The sequence below is a fragment of the Cystoisospora suis genome, assembly GCF_002600585.1.
Source record: "Cystoisospora suis strain Wien I chromosome Unknown contig_1570, whole genome shotgun sequence".
Classification (NCBI taxonomy): domain Eukaryota; phylum Apicomplexa; class Conoidasida; order Eucoccidiorida; family Sarcocystidae; genus Cystoisospora; species Cystoisospora suis.
The window spans coordinates 34563-53481 of record NW_027154370.1 but is presented as its reverse complement, the minus strand read 5'-3'; the positions used below and the strand labels follow the sequence as shown (position 1 = coordinate 53481).

The 18919-nt window shown below is 55.3% G+C and overlaps 1 protein-coding gene across 1 annotated transcript in view; it reads right to left on the bottom strand.

The window, feature by feature from the left end:
• Positions 1-18919, bottom strand: part of CSUI_003498 (uba ts-n domain-containing protein) — a gene marked incomplete at its 5' end in the record, with an annotated part of 36808 nt that overhangs the window by 8281 nt on the left and 9608 nt on the right. Inside the window, 6 exons of the mRNA XM_068063696.1 lie at positions 95-1027; positions 1643-5565; positions 6529-6631; positions 7619-8692; positions 9188-13251; positions 14098-18801. Coding sequence (XP_067924329.1) covers positions 95-1027; positions 1643-5565; positions 6529-6631; positions 7619-8692; positions 9188-13251; positions 14098-18801 — 14801 coding nt within the window. The remainder of the gene's footprint in view (positions 1-94; positions 1028-1642; positions 5566-6528; positions 6632-7618; positions 8693-9187; positions 13252-14097; positions 18802-18919) is intronic.

Genomic DNA, 18919 nt, shown 5'->3' with positions numbered 1-18919 from the left:
ATGACCGTGAAGTCTTCGGGAACTACCTTCCACAATAGTGACACACGTTAGTTCTCAGCAGTCTAAAGCTCTGGGTCAGAGGGTCTGTCCTTACTGAGGCCTGTGAGTTAACTGAGAGAGTGCTTGCTTCAGCAGTCGGCTGCCACGCCGGGTACTCCGTTGATGGCAGCAACTCCTCTCCCTGGTTTTCTCTTCCATCGTCTCTCGGATACGACATGGCGGCCGGCGTCGACGACGGTGAAGAGGCTGATTCAGGTTGAAGGGCTGCGGCCGGTGGCGCAGAACCGCTTCCGCTGCTAAAGCCGCCGCCTCGCTCCGTAGAAAGTCTAACAGCTCTGTCGGAGCTTCCGTCAGTGATGTTGGGCTCGTCGTGGCGAGCCAAAGTTTCCTCTGGCCCGTCATCGTAAATCCAGAACGTGAACGAACAGGGGGCACGCACATCAAGAGCTGCTGAAACACAAGGTGATAGACAAGAAGAATAACAAACAGTGCTTTTAGGGATCCGGTAGCGTTCTTCTTTAGAAGGGCGGAAGCTTTCAGGCGAGTTTGGTTGTGCAGGGAGCGAAGGTACCGAAGGCGTAGACAGGTGTTGAGCGTGTAGGTTCTGCTGGTGGTGGAGGTTGTTCTCTGCGTTAGCCATTATATGCGCCTCTCGACATCTGTGCTGTGAAGTCTCCCCTTCCTGGCGCATTGGTCTGGCTCGGCCTATCGCGAAATCCTGCATTTCTTGACCAAGGCCGTAGTCCGGTGAGACGACATCATCCCTCCTGCCGGGGGGTCCGGTGGGACCCGGCTCGAGACCTGGCCGAACTCGATGATCACCCCTGCGAATACCCTCTTCGCCCGAATTTGCTGACGGCTCCGTTTCGGCAGGGCCTATGCTAGAACTGCTGCCGAGTGCTGAGCGGCCCATGCCGCCGGTCGTTCTCCGACCCCACGTGCGGCGAGCTACCTGCGTCCAATCGTCTTCTGCAGAGACATCCACAGTGCGCTCCGCGGCCTCAGGGTGATGCTGGCACTCTGATTCCTACGACACAAGCAACAAAAGAGCAAGGCAGCTGGGACGCAATTCAGGAGAACAAGACTTTTAGTTACACTTCAACACGGGCCAGCACGAGAATGGAAGGGAAAAGGCGCCTGGAGAGGTGGCTCCAAGAATAGCCGAGAGCAAGTAGAGCCGCTGACGGTGTGAAACAATATAATGAGAAGACGCCAGCCGCCTGCCCGATGCCGGTGGACTTGGACAAGTGCCTGTCGGTCGTTCTTGAGCATTCCGACGGAACAGTTGCAGCGAAGTGCCTCCCACGTCCCCTGCAACTGTGCACCTCGAAGCTTGGCACCCGTCCAGGATTGCGAAACACGGGAAGGCAAGCAAGTGAAGACTGCATTAGACCAGCCAATCAGAAATGGTTTCCGCCCGGGAGCAGGAACCCGATATAACTCAACAAACTTGGCAGACGCGGCCTCCAGGTGAGCCGTTCCTTCCTCGCTCCTGGCGGTTGAGCAGTAAAGCCAGGAAAGCCATATCTTCTTTTGTCGAGCGCCCTGGCTCAAATCCCCTAACGCGTTACCTTTCATGCATCTCTCGAGTATTCCTAGTGCACTGCAGAGGCTCCAGAGTTGTGTGTAGATTGATTCTTACTCGGCCATGGACTCTTTCTGTTTCGGTTGTGCGGTTTCGCAGAAGTGGCGAGGACTCGTCAATGTCGCCGCGTGAATGCTCCCTGGTGGAAATCGCGACCTGTGGAGAAACTTCAACGCGTGAGCGAGAAGAAGGAGACGAGGAATCAGGTGAGCCCTGGTGGGAGGAACAGGGGGCGGTCAGGTCAACGGACCCTGGAAAGACCGGCCAGTAATGAGCTCGAACAGCAGCCTCCACCACGCTCCGAAGAATGAGCTCTCGTAGATATCTTAGGTGGCGCGTCACAGCAGGCTGACTGCTATTTGCACCTGTGGTAAGTAGCGTCGACTGAGGAAGGTAGTAAGTATCGCCGGCTGAAACGGGAACCACAGAGCTAGTTGGACAAGTACGGAGCTGACCGCGAAGGGAGGTATGGTCTGTTTCCGAATGAGCAAATTCAGAGCTCTCCGGTATAGGAAGCTCTGCTGCTTTCCGGTCGGTGTCTCCAGAATGCTGCCCATCAGCGTGGCTTACACACCTCTGTTTACGATCAGCGGCGGCGTCGAACGTGGTCCGCGATCCCTTTTTCTGATCTGACCTCCCAGTGCTCAAGGGAATTACTGAGAGGAAGTCAAAAATTACGTCTGTTGTGTTGATGGGATACCGGGATCCAGGTGAGGATTTCTTCGTTCCATTCAGATGTCCACATTCGGCCACTGCACTGTTTCCTTCGGTGCCCTCTGCCCCCCGGATCCTTCGGACTGAACTTTGCGTATCGCTCGTGTTGCCGAGAAGGGGAGCCGCTGAACCGTGGACGGCGTTCTCTGCCTTGCACCCAGCTGCCTCTACGATTCGATGGGCCTTCTTTCGGCAGCCATCCGATACCTCCCCCTGGTCCCGGCACTCAGGCAGAGCTGCACCGGTTCCTTGCCGGTTGGCAGAAGACAACTCGTCGCGTGTCTCTCCCTTTGAACACATCTCTCCGAGATTGTTTTCTAATTCTGTCTCTCTTTTCTTCATTCTCTTTCCCATCTGGCTCTGTTCTTCCTCCCAGGGGCCGACTTTTCCCGTGTCAGCCCTTCTTTCCACAGGCCTCCCAAGGCCTTCTGCATTTCTTCCAAGAGAGAAGATGCGCATAATATCCCAGACAAGGAACACACGAGAGAGCCAGAAAGGCGGGAAAGGGAGAACAAAGACAACGCATCCAGGAGGAAACTCAGCAAACTCCGAGCCAATCACGTCTCCATTCACTGCTCTGACTACACTGTACGCTATAGTTAGGCGGCCTCCTAGCAAAGCTGAAGCTCCGTTTTCCTTCGTTTTTCTCCCCTCGTCTGAGAGCTTCTTAAGTCTCTCCCACTCTAGCGCCATATCTGATTCTTCGCACTCTTCACCCGGACGTCCGCTGCTTTCGCCAAGAGCACTAGTTCCGAATGGGCAGCTGTGCATCGAAGATTTCCCTACATTTTCTTTCTCGACTTGCCCGTAATCTCCCATTCCTCGATGTAGTGTAAGAACGTCCAGTTCGCTCCTCTTTTCCCACTCGCTCTTGGACTGCCGCTTCACTGCTCTCTGCCTCCGCAGGCGACGTGCTTCCTCAGCGCGCAACCCCCAATGAAGTGCTTTGCTCCAGAGACCTCGTTCGGGAGGCAAATGCAGAAGAACGTTCCCCCCCAAGAACACTAAGCCGCGAACTGACAGAGTCACGTCAACACCGCCCAGAGTGGCTCGGTCAATAACCAGTTCAAGCCGACACAAATTCACAAGGAACTGCAGAGACACAGGCGGAAGAGAGAAATCAGCAAGCCTCTGCTTGGGTGCTCTCACGAGCGGCGTGCATTCACCTGGAGGAGACGACACCACGAGATAAGAGTCGGCGGGAATCTCACCACCTTCTAAATCAGGTACCGCCTCGCCCTGTCTGGCGCCAGTAGAAGGAGTGGCGCTAACACATCGCCAAGAGCTACGAAATACTGACGGTGGCGTTCCCTTCTCTCTGTCTTCTGGATTCCTCGGCTTGACCAACGACCAAGGCGCGGCTCCGACTGCCGGAGGGAACTGGGGATCACCTGTAAAAACCAGCGGTCGTGACAGTCGATCTGGACGTCTGCCCACGGGCAGTGACAAAGACACTCCCGTTTCTCTCCGCCTGGGAGCAGCATCATCTTGGACGCCATGGGAAGAAGTCCCGACGTCCAGAGGGCATGGTGGCGGGACGCAGAAGGGCAGTAACCAAGTCTCCTCAGAGTCACCCAAGCGACAAGAGGCAGCGGGCCCAAGTTCGGCCCTAGTCCGGAGAGGACAAGCCACGCACATAAGTGAAGAGACTAAGCCGGAGGACGTAGATGCTGAAAAAGCAGTGATGCACGACAAAACAAGGGACTCGAGTTGTCTGGAAGTGCACCCTGGGATTGGAAGTGACCAAGGGGACGGGGGATCATTAGAGAGGTATGGGCTAGCCGGCGACGAAACGCCGACGCGGTCTCTGATGGGAAAGTAATCGTGTGTGGAGGTTTGCGACACCGGTTGTACAAAGGGGCTTAGGTAGTCGAAAGCGACGACGGGAGTCATGGCAGGCTCCGGACCATTTGCCTGGTCTTCTGACGCCAGAGTGGAGACAGGCTTGACAACGGTCGAGGTTGAACATCGTCTCCCCGGCGAAGCAAAATTGAAGGTCTCTTGACAGGGGACGCTTTGGTCACAACTTGGGAGGCTTTTATCTGCCATGCAGCGAAGCGCCAAGCACGCCGTTGTTTGGTCCTCGTCCCTATGGCTCCCCGGTTCCTGAGGGGAGCGTTCTCTCAGTCGTTGCCCCATGCTTTCTCCGTCTTCGGTCCGTGTTCCGTCCCTGAGAGCCGCAGGTCTGCGCCCCGTCAGATCGCCTCCTTGCGTCGCGTTGTTGAGTGCTGTTACAAACGAAAAGTCGTGTGCCACGCACAGCAGATCCAGGAGCATCCTCAGAGTTTCACGGGGCCATTCTTTCGGCCAGAAAGATGGCGGCACCGGTACAGCCGATTGTGGCCCACCCCAAGGACTGGACAAGACACTAGAAGAGGGTGACGAAGCAGAGTTATAGTCGGCACCCAGAGAGAACCCGGAGGCAGGCGAAGTAGAGCTTGCTGGCAACAAAAGCGGAGAAAACGGATCCGATGTGGCATTAGCCCCTTCACCTTCGGTTCCTCCTCTGCCACAGGCGGCAAGCAATGCCATGCCTGATATGAGTTTACTGCTCCCAGCAAAACCCCCTACGGTGCACCTCTCCATCAGGTGGAACGTCCGGCTCACTATTGAGCAGCACTGCAGGCGAGCGACCAGCAAAAGGGCCCAAGACACGGAAGAAAACAATGAACATGTGCCGATAAGGGGACCCTCCCCTGCGTCATTCTCCGCCGCGTGCATCCTGCCCGTTGCGCAGAAGTCTGTGTCCGTCCTTGAGGATGTGGCCCTTGACCCTGTTTCCCCGCTCTCATTGTTTCCGACGTCTTTCCGCCCATCATTTCCGCTTTCCGAGCCCGGTGACTGGTCAGCTAGGTGGTGCGTGATCGCTTTCTGGGGCGCGTCAATGTCTTCCGATGCTCTCGTAACGGCGGGCACCACAGCAGAAGCCGCAGGTGTTTCATAAGGTGCCTCCAAGCCCGAATGGTGTCGCGAGCCTCCCGAAGGCCCGCTTGCAGACGGTATACTTGGGTCTTGTCGATTTATCCATCTGGAACAAGTCCGGCTGTCCTCGCATGACGCAGCGAGACGCTGCAGCTGAAGTCGCTTCGAAGCCCGATCAATAAGATGCAGTGGAAAGGAAGCCACGAGTGGGGTATACGAGGACGCGCCCAAAGGTTCTGGGTGACTGGCCTGGAGAAGTGAGCTGAAGAGAAAGAGGGAACTGCGGAGTGTTGTTGGCGAAAAGCACCCCATTAGGAGGATCTCGATGAGGGGCGAAAGGAACTCTACAGATGGAGAAGAAAACAAATGCCGACAGAAACAAAGCGGTAGAAGCCATCGTCGCTTGAGTTGCTAAGGCGGCAAAGGGTTCCGAGAAAACGACGAAGGCTGACTCAAGTTGGAACCCATATACGAGATAAACAAGGCGCGACGGTGACGCTTCGCACAAGGAACGTACGCAACGGACAAAAAGCGAGAGCAGCTGCTCAGGCAGATACCGAGGCGACGAAAGAAACACACAAAAGTATCTCCGGGTGTGCTTTGGATACAAGCGTACAGCCAGAAAACTGTACTTCCTGTTGACCGACTGCCTCTCCCCTCTTGAATATAGCTCCGTGTAAGTACCGCTATACCGGAAAGCAGGAGGCGAAGTGTGCTTCATTCTGGCTCGACATGTGATTGTTTCTCACTCGCCATGAACACCCTAAGGAGTGTCACAATCTGTTGTCAACACCAGCTGTCGAGAGCTACATAGTACGCTCTACTCTACTCGGCCGCGCACGTCGAGCATCCTGGAAGGAGAGGCCCTCTCCCGGGGAACGCGCTGAGAACAGGTACTTGAAGAAACAGTTTTGTTCCAGTTGCACATGCTTGAGTTAGTCCCTGAACCGAAGAACCAGGTATCATGTGAAGATTGTAAAGGTGAGCTTCAGGGACGCAAGAAAGTAGCTACTCGGAACTGACACAGCTGGGTCTGCCGGCAGGAGGAACGCGGTACACGTCTCTTATAGTCGGTCGGCGTCAAGAGAGTGCGTCTGCGCTTCGCCGTATGGAATGATGCTCAGCATGTTGACAGAGATGACCCAACACTGCTGACGACTGGCTCGTGCGCAATGAGAAGCAAGACTACACCGACAAACAATCCAGGGCCAGTCAAGGTACCACTCTACCAATTTGAGATGCAAGCTGCCTGTCTTCGCAGTCATTGGCGGTACGCTTGTGCGTGCAGGCATAAATCAGGCTGCTACCTGCTTGCTCATCAGGCGAAGACACTGCCATGGCAGTCAGAAGGCACAGTTCCGCAGCTAACTGTGGGTTCTGCCCTCGAAGCGCATGCTCATCCGAGAGAGACTGAAGGAAAGGAATAAACAGAATCCTGTAACCCCACACCTTCTCAAGTCCTGCTGGTAATGACGAAGCCGAGGCGCTCGCGCTGAAGCGAACCCACACTCGAGATGTGTCGAAGATCAGAAGGCGACGAGCCAAGGAGCGAGGTCCTAGAAACATACAATAACGCGTTTGGAGGGGAACTCACGCAGCAATTAGCGGCAACCACACGGACGCGTGTAACAGAGCGCACACAAGGATCGCTGCTACAATGAATGAATCTGAGAAGTTAGGATCGACAAGTAAAGTGCTTGAATGCGAGAACTCAAAAACCTGACAAGGGCATTCGTCCAGTTGCTCAAGCTTCCGTTCGGACACTCTCGCGGGCACGTGTTTCTGACGCAAACTGAGACGTAGAAAGTCACCGCCTTTATGACTATTTCATCCGTGCGTTATCTAGTAAGAGCTGTGGCAGAGGTACACCGCCACTCTGTAGAAGCGATTGCCATTCCGGTGTCTGTACCGATCTGGTGTGCACTAGCTGCAGTCCACATCCCTGCCTTTCTCCCGTCTCTGTTCGGGCCTTGCTCTATTGAAGCCCTGCTCCGGAGGTCATGGAAGCATCTCAGTTCCAACGCCGACATGACGAGCTCGGGGAGTCCGGAGCAACTACGGTGTGCTTTGTAAGAGGCATCAGGGGAATCTCCACATCGTCTACTGGATAGCAGCGTAGTGGCATGGCCTCCCCTGCAGCTGTTTACATGCCTGAGCTCTCCGAAACAGGCGACATACACAAAACCCCGACATCACCGAAAGTGATAAGTGTTTACCTGTACAGCACTACGCAAGGCTAAACTTGTGCAAGGTGACTGGGCATACAACATACTGTTACGTCTAATCAAGTAGACTTAAATGGTGGGCGCATGTGGAGACATTGTGGTGCTCTTGGTAGACGAGTAAAAACACAAATATACAAGGGACAGGAGCCCTTGATACTGTGATAGCTTTTACTCTCTCTAGCGTCCAGTCAGCTTTTAGAAACAGTCCTTTACCCGGTCGCCTGCTGCCAGCAGTAGCTTCCGCATTTCTTGATGAAAACAGTTCAACGTCCATTTGTTCGTCTAGGTAGATCGAAAGACAGCATTGCGCTTCAGCTTCTCCCAGGTCACAGCGAGGATCGAAAATTGCCAGCATGCGTCTACAACCCCAGCCGAATGCTACTGAGTGGCACAGCAGAATGGCGTCTCCGGTTGCTGCCGCTGTCTGGGCGCTTCTAGCTCCGCCTAGGGGATGGGGTGACTCGACGACCTCCACCGGAAGCCGCAAAGATAGAGCCTCAGACAGATGGCACTTCGCCTCTTCTGCTACCGAAGAAAGCACAGTCCGAGTAGGGTCAGACAAGACAAAGCGTGCTAGGACTTGCAAGAGACGCAGCAGGTGCTGGCCGTCGTCAGGGGTCAAATGGCACAATGCCGGCGAAGCTGTTGCTGCGCAGACAGAAGCAAGAAATGCAGGCATCTCAGCGGGAAGCAGAGACCCGGCGGCTGATGAGGGGTCACTAAACGAAGCCAGGAAGGCCAGACTTGAGGGAAGTGATGAAAATGAGGAGCCTGAAGGTGAATGAGCCGGAGGAGGCAGCTTGGTGATTTTCGGCTTCTTGGTCTGCCCTGCGTGATCGTGAAGTAAGCTGGGAGCCTCCGTCTCCAATTTCTGTTTCACTATGGCATCATGCCCAACGTCAGCAGCGCATCTCTTGCAACTTCCACCTCCTTCCGCGAAGCTTTCCATCAGAGTATCGGGACTTTGAGAAGTCCCTGTCGCTTCCCGTTTCTGCACAGCGTCCTCCAAGAAAAGCGCTGCAGCAGAAGGAAGTCCGAAAGGATTTCGCGCATCTCGCCAGAGCTCGAGAGCGGCCCCTAGAAGGGAAACCGTCGACACTGCACCTGCTGCGACAGAAAGCGGGGGGCCTAGTTCGGCAAAGGACAACTTCACGAGTGCCAAAAATCTGTCAAGCGAATGCAGGTCTTCCAGAGAAACTTGCTGGAGATGCGCACTTTGAAGCACTCGTAGCACTGTGTGGCGCATCTGGAAAGAGAGAAACGCAGCAGAAACAAAATAGGCCTGGTAACCTTATTTGATACAATGCGTTGGCGTGTCCTTGCAAGCACACGTGCCCATAGCGCCGTCTACATCCTACGGATTGTGGCAGATAGCGGAGACGGGTGCGGAAAGTTCATAGGAAGAAATGGAGGCCAAAATCTTCGCATCGCTTTGGGCGTCTATATGTGAAGTGAAAAAACAGAAAAACTGTTGCAACCAGAGAGACACCGAACCTTTGCACCCACGCGGCAACAGCTGACGACTCCTCTCCGTTCTCACACAACCCACCTTTTGCTGATTTCTCAGTCCGCAAGTCGTTCTTTGACTATTTCTGAATGAGTCGAACAATCTCCCCAGCAACCGATGGAGACAACGGTAAGTGACGTTTGCGAGCTTCCCTACTTTCTAGTATTTCGCAAGGAAAGAGTGGGCCGGGCAACATCAGCACCACCGGAATGAAATGACGCTTAGAACTCTCACCTGCAAGATCGAAAGCGCTCTTTCTGTTTGACGCAGGTGATCTAATAACTTGAGAAAGAAGTCTGCAGCCCAACATGCTGTCCCCCTGCAGGCCAGCATCTCTTGGTGTGATGGCTTGAGCAGTTCCTTCACCTCGTCTGCCCAAGCCAGCTTGGCAGACAGAGCAGGCCGACAGCATACAGACAGGGGCACGCGCACTAGTTGCCGCTGGTCGTTCCCGAGAAGCTCACGGTTCCACACTTCAAGCACTACTGTCACGAGACCGGCAGAGTCCGGAGGGGATCGGTTGCCTTCACTGTGTCCTGCCTGGCGAAGCTCGCGCCACTGCCGCGCCTCGACGAGAGGCCGAGGGCTGGACTGCCTTATAGTGGATCGCGAACGAGAGTGGACAGCTGAAGCAGACAATAAAGGTTCAGTGGACGAAACTCCGTTCTTAACCATAGTCCCGTCTTGGGAGTGGTTCGCAAGCTCCCTGGGGAGGGAACGACACTCCAAGCTTGTCTCTTCCGCGTCTAGCCACTCGATCTCCCAGACGAATCCACAACGCCCTGCCAAGGGCTGCAAACTGTCCGCAGTCAAGGCCTCTTGGATCGGAGGTAGATGGCTGAAGTCCGAGAAGGACCTCGGAACACAGAAAGAACTCCAGTCTTTCTCCTCTTCCCTTTCTGGTACCGCAGGCTTTGGCTGTTCCCTGTCAGTTCCCCGCCCATGGTGGCGCTCTCTATCGCGGTCCGCGGATGTTAGCAAAGCGGTCTCATGCATTACACTCCCTGCTTCAGGATGTATCTGGACCAGGCCTCCGATCTGCACCTCCTCAGGTAAGATGGGAACAACGACCAGGCCTGCTCTCAAAGGACGTCTCTCTTTTAGAGATAGACTGGCTCTGGGATCTCTTCCTCCCCAAACTCGCACACCAGGTCTTCCCCCCGTGCTGCTGTGGCTGCTGCGTAAACAGAGCAAGCCTCGGAAACCCCCTGCACAGGATTCAGCAAGAGCTTCATCCGCCTCAGTGGCAAGGGATGATACACTGCTTCCACTAGCGACCGTGGAGATACCGACACCGACGGACGCTTGTGTAAACGTAAGCGAAGTCCGGCCGTCTTCCCGAGAGCCGAAGGCTTTTGTCAGCAGATCATCAAACCAGAAAGAGTCTGCCGTTATTGCCCGCGACGCTTCTTCTTCGAGACCCTCTGGCACCAGGGCAAAGCTAGCAGGAAGAACGAACGAAGCCAGAGAAGAGAACGGCAACAAGGGCAGTGAGTGTTGAGAAGACAGGAATGCCACTTCTTGTGGAGTACGCGCAGTGAGAGAGGAAGCGGACGCACAAATATGGGAAAGGGCTTGAAGGTAGTCGATTGGCTGTCTCTCCGTTTGTTTCGCCAGATCTCTTAGGCAAGCCACCACCCTTGCATGGGAGCCTAGGAAATTTTGTTTCCGCCTTTTCATGTAGAGTTTGTCTTCTTTTGCTTCCTTCATCTCTGTCGCCTGCTCGCTGTCCTTCAGAATTCTTTGACTTTCCTCCGATCTCACGCCGTCTCCCTGGAAAATTACATGGCGTCTCTGCACCCCTTCCGCAGGATCAAGGGCCCTTTCATGTGAGACAGCGCCTGTACTGCTTTCTTGTCCTGTTAGCTCCGAAGGTGCGATTGCGTGCGAAGCTTCATTCGTCATCGCTTCTGGCATTCCCGGAAACGCGGAGGTCTCTGTGCTTACTCCCGGGAATTCCACGGGCCGTCCTGTTGTACCAGCAGCCGGCACGCCTCTCTCTCCGCTGACATTTCCTTCACTGGCCTCATTTTGACGTAGTTGTCTACGGAGTTCCTCAGCCTCTGCCTCTTGAAGAAACTGTTCTTGCAAGCGATCTAATTCTTCTATTCCGTTTTCCAGAAGCCACTCAGCAGCAGCCTGTATGTCGTCTCCCGTTCTCTCCAACGACCGGATGCACAAACTTAAAGGAAACATGCTCCCACCCATAACCTCGTGCAGTTCTTCTGCTAAACTTCGGCGCTGAAGATCTTCTTCTTTCAGGTGGACTACCGGCGCTGGTCGAGTGGACGAAGCCGGCGAATACGCGCTTGGGTCAGCACCCAAGGGAGGCCCGACACTAGAGCCGTGCCGGCTGATCCGATCCGCCGACCTTGCCTGCGGACTCGAATGAGGGGTTTCTCCGGCCCCCAGACTGGAAAGAGCCGCTCCCCCTTCTGGTTCGTGCTCTTGCGCGCTGGACACACTCCTCGTACCTTTAGAAGTGCCGCGTGTCGACACACTTGCCCCCGCGCTGTCTGCGCCCGCATTGTCGCCTTCTCGTCCTTCCGAATGACGGCCAGCCGAACCTGCTGCGTCTGATAACAAGAACTCTGCGCCAGTCTCCCGCTGCAGTCTACTCAAATGCCCTTGCCTCTGATGAAGCAAGGTACCAGACGTCAGCGAAGCCCGAGATATTGACAAGGACCCTTCAGGAAGCTGGGAGATATCCTCTGAATCCAGTGAGTCTTCGAAAGCGTACACGAATGGCAACTCCCCAAAGTTTGCTTCGACATGTGCCTGACAGCATCCGAAGGCCCAAACAGCCGGCCGGAAACGGCCACGAACCTTGCGGAAAGCTACATTGTTGACTTCTGACTCACGCGTAACGCAGGCACGACTAGTTGTAGCATCCTGCAGAGCTCGATCCTGCGACGCGCCGGGAGTGACAAAAGATGCTTGGTCGGCCAACAGACATGCTGAGGAGACAAAACTGGCGGGACGTGCTCCACACGGACCCCGACTTGCTCCACTCCAAACAGGGCTCACCCAAGACGAAGTGACGCTCCACTCCACACGCTCTCCACGCAAGAGAGCGGTGCTGGCTTCATGCTGGCTAGGGGCGCTGGACCGAGCGTGGAAACCTGTGCCCGAGCAAGGGGGGCCAGACAGATCAGGCCGAGAAGAAAGACGAGAGAACTCAGTGCCGTGAAAGGATCCGCCCAACTGGGCACTATCCTTCCATTCGGGTGTCTCATGCAGCTCACCGCCACCTTTCCCGTTTGTCGGTCGCTCTCGCTCACACGCCGAGATAGACTCTCTCGGGCGATCCTCCACAAAGTCTGTCCCGTCAAGGGATTTGAGTGACGCCGGTAGTGGATGCACTTCCAAAGTGCGCCCGTTCTTTGTCAGCGATATCAAAGACCGTTTGATATCCAGTCGGAGGCCCACTGTATCTCCCAGACCAAAGGGCGCAGTGTAGCCGATGGGCTCACGTACATGCGTCGCTGAGTGAAGAAGTAGGCCGCAAGAGCAGTACGCGTAGCTGCCATAGCAGCCCGCATCTCCCCTTGACTGAACACCCTCCCGCAACAGACCTATAGCAACACCTGCGCACCGAGAAGACCTGTTCGCAAACGAGCGGGTATCTTGGCTTTGACTTTCTGTGTCAGCTGGCAGAAGACGGTCAAGCAAATGACAACAGGGATAATACGGAGTGCCGAATAGAGACAGGTTTTGTTGTGGCGCACAGCAAGGATGTAGAACAGAAAACGAGAGAAGCGAGACCTCGAAGTAATACGCAGGAAGTGAGCTCGGTATTACTCGGTTTGCCTGTGCGATTGCTACGCAGCCCTGATTTAGACATCCATGAGACGTGACAGACACAGTCGCATCACGGGTGTCCTTTTTCGTCTCACTTCCTTGCTCTGTTTCAGTTTTGGGAAGCTTGGGGTGCGCTCCAGCTTCCGTGCTATCGTCATCGTGAAAACTGATATCAACTGAATCTTCGGCCCACGGCCCGACGATGCCGCCCCCCAAAGTGTCTCCTGTACTGTGTCGCCCCCCTTGTTCTTCCGTTCCCAAATGTGTACCATGTCCTCTGCTTTGTTGTTCACCTTCTTCGCCCCCACTATCCTGTCTTCCACTCGGCAGCGCAGGGGTTCCTCTCAAGGCGGCAAGACCAGGCACAGCTTCCCGATGCGGCCTCGTCGTCCCTCTTGCACTCCCACCTGTGTCGGGAACGCCTGTATTTCCTGACGACAATGCTGGCTCCTCGGTGTGCGCGAGCAATGTCGGTACGAGCGCACCGGGGTACGCGTCTGAGCTCAAAACAACGAACAGACGTAGAATCTCCAAAAGCATTTTGCCCCAGACAAGCTCTTTTTTCTTCTACCGCTTCAGGAATAGACCGTGGTAAGACCCGGTTTATGACGTACACAGGGGCTGCGTTCTGTCAATGCAGCTTGTTGTCATGCTCACCTCCCTGCATTGCTTGCCCCTGGCGATGAGCGTCTGCTTCCTTTGTGTATCTTACCTGTGTCCCTGGTACTCGCCAGTGCCGAGGCCGGATAGCGCAGGTAAAAATAGCCGGGCTCACTGTTTCTTAAGGCAGAACTATCTGACTAACCACGATGACGAGGCCACTACCTATGCATTGACACTTTATCCGTGCAAACCCTGAGAAACTGCGGAAATCCCGACTGGACAACACCGCAAGAACACCGTTTTGGTTGTACAACCCTTGGTAGACACTCAGCTTGGGAAGATCTCAGAGCCTGCTTGTCAAGCTGCCTGGCTGTCCTCTCGGGTACGCTTAGTGAGTGGTCTACCTACTGCCGAGTCCAAAGGTACACGCGTCAGCTGTTTCTTCTAGTCTGCGGGCGGAACGCCCATCAAAAGCTACCAGCACGGCTGTGGGAGCACAACAAGATGTCTCGTCAGCTTTAATTCCCAGCTTGAACAACAGCAGCCACGTTTCGCCCGCATTTACACCCGCAGCGAAGAGACAGAAAACATCGGAATAAAGGCCTATTGATCACATACGAGAAACCGAAAAAGGCTACATCAGCAAACCTTAAGCTGCCTGGCTTCCTCGGAAATCTTTGTGAAGCAAAGACAAATCCGGGATCGTGGAGGGTCCACTCGGCTTTTCTGACTGTTCTCACCGTGCGTGCCCACTCCTGCAGTTTTCCGCGCTCGCGCAACCCATGAACATCCATCACATTTCTCAAGCTTCGTAGCTCCGCGCGAAGACCAACCAAGCTTGTGAGGTACTTCTCTGCAAAGCTGTTTCCAGTCATTTCTCACAAAGGTGAACCCTCCGTCCTCCGCGTTGAGCTGACGTGGCTGCCATACATCTTCTCCATCGTCGTTATCCCTGGTTTCTCCCGTCGGAGCCTTGACCTCCCACACCGTCGGTAGCCTCACAGGCAAGAGTCGAAATGGATTTCCTCCAAGTGTGAGCGGTTGCGATGCGTTTAAAAGAAACCGGTTCTCGACTCCTACAGTTCCCTGCAGAATGTCTCTGACCATCTGTCTCAATCTCAGTGCCCTCCTTTGTAATGTCTCCAATGTACCGCCCTTCCCGACACCCGCTCCTCCTTTGGAGAGCAGGTATCCGCCTGAGTCGCTGTGAGACGAACCGTCGGCGGCGGAAGTTGGGCGCAGGCATCCAGTATCCAGGAGACTCACAAGCAGGCGTTTCTGGAAGAAGAGCTCGACAACCTTAGGGCTCCTAAGAAGCTCACAAATCGCTGAGACGGTCAGCGTGCGGAGCTGTCGCAAAAGCAACGCAGCTGCCTGGGAACTAGGGAGTAGGGTTCTCGGGGAAGCAGAGGGACAAAGGGAACAGAAGAAAGGAGAAAAAGTAGAAATCAAATGTGCATCGGCCAGCGGTCTCGCTGCACGCTTCACCTGGGCTTCTTCAACTCCTTCTTCGAGCCTCAAAGATGTCACCGCGGCTCGCGCCAGGTCCAAAATGGTGTCGACAATAGATAGCTGAGAAGGGCTGGCTTCATTGCCGGCCACCTGACAGAGAATCTCCGACCGCCCTAAAGTTTCCTCCCCCCCTCTTCCAGCTGCGCCCGCCATCTCTTCCTTCTCCCGCTCCCCTATTTCCTCACCAAGGAGACATTCAACGAAGTGAGAAAAAGAAGAAGTGTCTCCTGCCGGCCACCACGCAGACGGGTCGATCCTCTCAAGGAAGACGGCGTGGTGGGCTGTTTGTCCTGCCCCTGTCGTGTCAGAGCCGTGTGCGGAGCCACCTAGCGAGTTCGAGACAGATGAGGGAGGAGATCGGCCCTCGTCTCCACTACAATCCAAACTGGCAGCTATGTTCCGTCTTACAAGCGCTAACACTCCAGCCTCATCCGGGGCCTGGTGAACAACAACAGCGAGAGGATGTGCAGTCAGGGAAGCGGATGAAGATCGTTCAGATGCACCAAGATAGGGCTCCCTTGTCCGGCCTTCCACACCGACAGAACTAGCCCAAAGGTTCGTACCGGAACACTGTCCAACTATGTTTGCTTTCTGCGTCAGGAGGCTTCCAACCCGCAGGAACTCACAAGTGTCTCCACCCAAAACAGCAAGCGCACCAAGAGCCCTCGACACCAGTGCGACCCACCCAGAGACTCGTTCTTGGTGCTGCTCCGAGTGTATACAAACACACGCCTGTTCTTCTTTCGGCCGTCTCTCATTCTGGTCTAGCATTGTACTGCTGTGAGTAACTGCCCTGTCCGCCTCTTGGTCAGCTCCCCGTTCAGTGCCTGTTGCTGGACAAGACCGTGGCGCGTGACTCGCACGCCCCGGCTGTACATCCGATGCGGCGGCCACCGCGCTGCGGTTGTCGCACAACGACTGCTCTGTGAAAGATGCACGGCTGTCGATGATTTGATCGCCCCGGTCAAAAACAACGCTGCTTTCGCTTTCAACAAGACGAGACGCGGTCCCGACTGCCTCAGCAATGCTTCTACGGACGGCCCTCGCCCACAAAGGGCTGCGGAGTAAAGCTCGAATCAGATACACGACCTGCATGGCTGTACTCGCAAGCATTTCTGCGCTGTCTGCTTCTGTTCTTGAGGGCAAATAGCTTCCCTCTTCTTCTCTCCAGAACGCTCCTTCCGTTGTACGCTTCTCCGTCGACGCTTGAGAACAAATACGACGCCAGTCGTCGTGGCGCGGTCTTCTGCCTTCTTTGATAGTACTCCCCGCAGCCGGATCCTGGAAAGAAAGAAAACCGCCCGATGCTTCTGGCTCGGAGAAAGCCCCCGCTGAAGGTGACGACCGGCATTTCAAACCGTTGTGTGAGGGGCTTGCTCGCGCTAGTTGTGCCAGGTCTTCATTAGCATGGACTGAAAGTGCCTGTTGATGTGCCTTCGCCCACCGGAGGTGCTGTACAAGCTGCGCCAAGCCCCCGCGTGTATCAGTAAGGGGCACAAGAAGAGAAGTGACGTAAAGGTATTTGCAGTTTCGCAACTTGTTTGTCCCGCTGTCCCTTCTGTCCTCGTGCTCAGGTGTGCTCACGGTGTCTCTTTCACTTTGGCTGCCTGCTTCGTTATACCCCTGGAGTTTTCCTGCACCCCTGCTCTCCTCACCATCTGTGGAGGGACATCTTTGAACAGGAGACTCCTGCGGCTCTCCTGCTGACTTCCTGTGGCTTTGATTTCTGCCTTTTCGCTCGCTAGCCTTCTGTTGCTTTGGGGGCGCCGCCACCGAAGCGCACGTTTCTGCGGAAGAGTCGCTCAGACCTCCTGAATACAGGAGAGCAGTCAGGGGACAGACAGCCAGATCGCTACCCGCGGAAGCGAGAAGAAGAGAGACCATCGTGTACGCTGCGTCCTCGTCATCAACATTCCCAGCGCGTATCTCTGAAAGAGAAAGACTGGATTCGTAAGACCAGGTCAATGCGTTAATGCTGACCTCACTCTCCCAGTTGCTGTGCGAATTCGAAAAATCTCTAAACGGCGCGGCCGAGGGCGGAGACAGGGTCCTAGACAAAGAAGGGTGATAAATGCCGTGCCCCGCCGAGAGCTTCTGTCCACGAACTTGTGAAGGTCTTCCGTTCTCTGAGCAGTTTCTCATCCCCTCCATGAAAAGAAGCGGCCGCCCCTCCGCAGCTGGGAAGGAGGGGAGGGCATTTGCTGGACACGAATGGCGACTGTCTTTGCGATCCAGCCTCAAATCTGAGTCTCCACTCGCCGCAGGAGGACTACTATCCTTCCTCAAGGCGGCGCGGACTCCTATAGCATCCTGGCGGGGGAGGACATTGTGTGCCGTAGCGACAAAGCTACCACCATCCCTCGTCAGATCTGAAGACGTTGATGTAGGTATGTCAAGGTGGGAGTGCCGAGGATTACTCGTGCCGTGAAGTGCAACTTGTGAAGAACACACCGCAATTGTCTCTCCAGCTGAAATCGGACAACCATCCTGAAGCTTTGCTGCCGTGTCTCGCTCTGTGTGAACTCGTTCTGGCATCAGCGCAGCAGAGCCGGAATTGAAAATGCTGTTTCTGCCTGCGCTACATTCTTCATCCTCTTCGCTCTCAGGCCCCATAAGTCCGTCACACGAAGGACTGGAAGAAGGCAAAAAAGCGGCTCTAAAGTACCGCCGTGCCCGGTGTGGAGACATCCGTGGAAGAAGTACTCGCAGCATACTCAGTGCCTGACGTTTCAGGCGATGCGAGCCTACTACCAAACACAGCCGCAGGCTCGCGGGTATGGCGGGGTAGTGCAGCACAAAGCGCTGGGCCTCGTACAGCTCAAGAGTTGCTATATCTTGGCTACCGGTCGAGCAGAGCCGTTGAAAAGACGGAGACGAGGGGTTATGGACTGGCGAAGCGACGCTGCTTTGCACTGGCGGCGGCGAGAGCGTCCAAGGTGAGCGCGGGGCATCACAGCCCTGCTCCTTCAAAATACTGCCATGACCTTCTGCCTCACAGCGCCCTTGGCTAGACACAGAGCGACTGAGGACAGCAGAACTGCTCATACTAACTGCCGCAGAACACGGAAGGTGCGTGACGCGCCATGAGAAGACACGGCAAACTAGCAAGTGCAGCAGCGCCAAGAGCAGTTGTGCCTGAGATTCCCATTCTCGTGCTGCTTCTGACGGCACCTGAGAATCCACGCTCTCCAGGGACGCAAGCCTTTCAGGCGGAAAGGAGCAACCTTCGTGTTCCTGGTGCAAATGCTGACGCTCTCCTGCAATGCTTTCGAGTTCGCCCTCCTTACCCACGTGTTCACGTGCTTGTGCGGTCGGATGTTTGCTGGCGGGTGCCTTCTGGAGACCACCGTTTGCCTGTTGACAACTCAGATGCCTCAATTCACGGAGAGAAATAAGAAGTAAATCAGCACAATAACGTAGACAAACAAGCCGGACGCCCTGACCGCCCATGCCTCCCATAGCGGCCCTCAAGCACAAGGACGCCGCCAAGAGAACCTCAGTGTACTCTGCAACAAACGGTTTTCGTGCCTCAGCTCTTGCTGAACGGCTTCCACCTGCCACCTCAGCGCCGCTGTTCAGCTGAGACTCATCCAATCGGCTCATGTCTCTTCCGTCCAAGCTGTAGGTGGCCTCTTTTCTCGTGTGGTTTGTCAGTTCTCCCTGCAAGCGTCTAGCAGGAGACGCAGTCAAAGAGGAGCTCGGCTGAGACGAGAGAAGCGCATGCATCGCACTGTCTATGAGCCCGACGGAAATTAACGCTTCTTGGTCTTCCTCCTTCCATGCCACGGCTCCAAGCACAGAACGGGCAATGGCCTTGACGTAAGGCACCTCTGTCGCGTGCCAGTGCGGAGACTCAGAACCCTGCCACGGCTGTCGTCCGGTGTCAGCTAATCGGGTGGCAGCACCAGGCTCACACGTTAAGGGAAGTTGACCTGGGTACACGTAACACAGTCAGAACATGGAACTGCAGAAGTTGGAATGAAGCGCCGCTGTCCCAATACGACTGTGCAGACGACGCGCCAGGCGCGAGTATCAAGATTCGGCTTGATT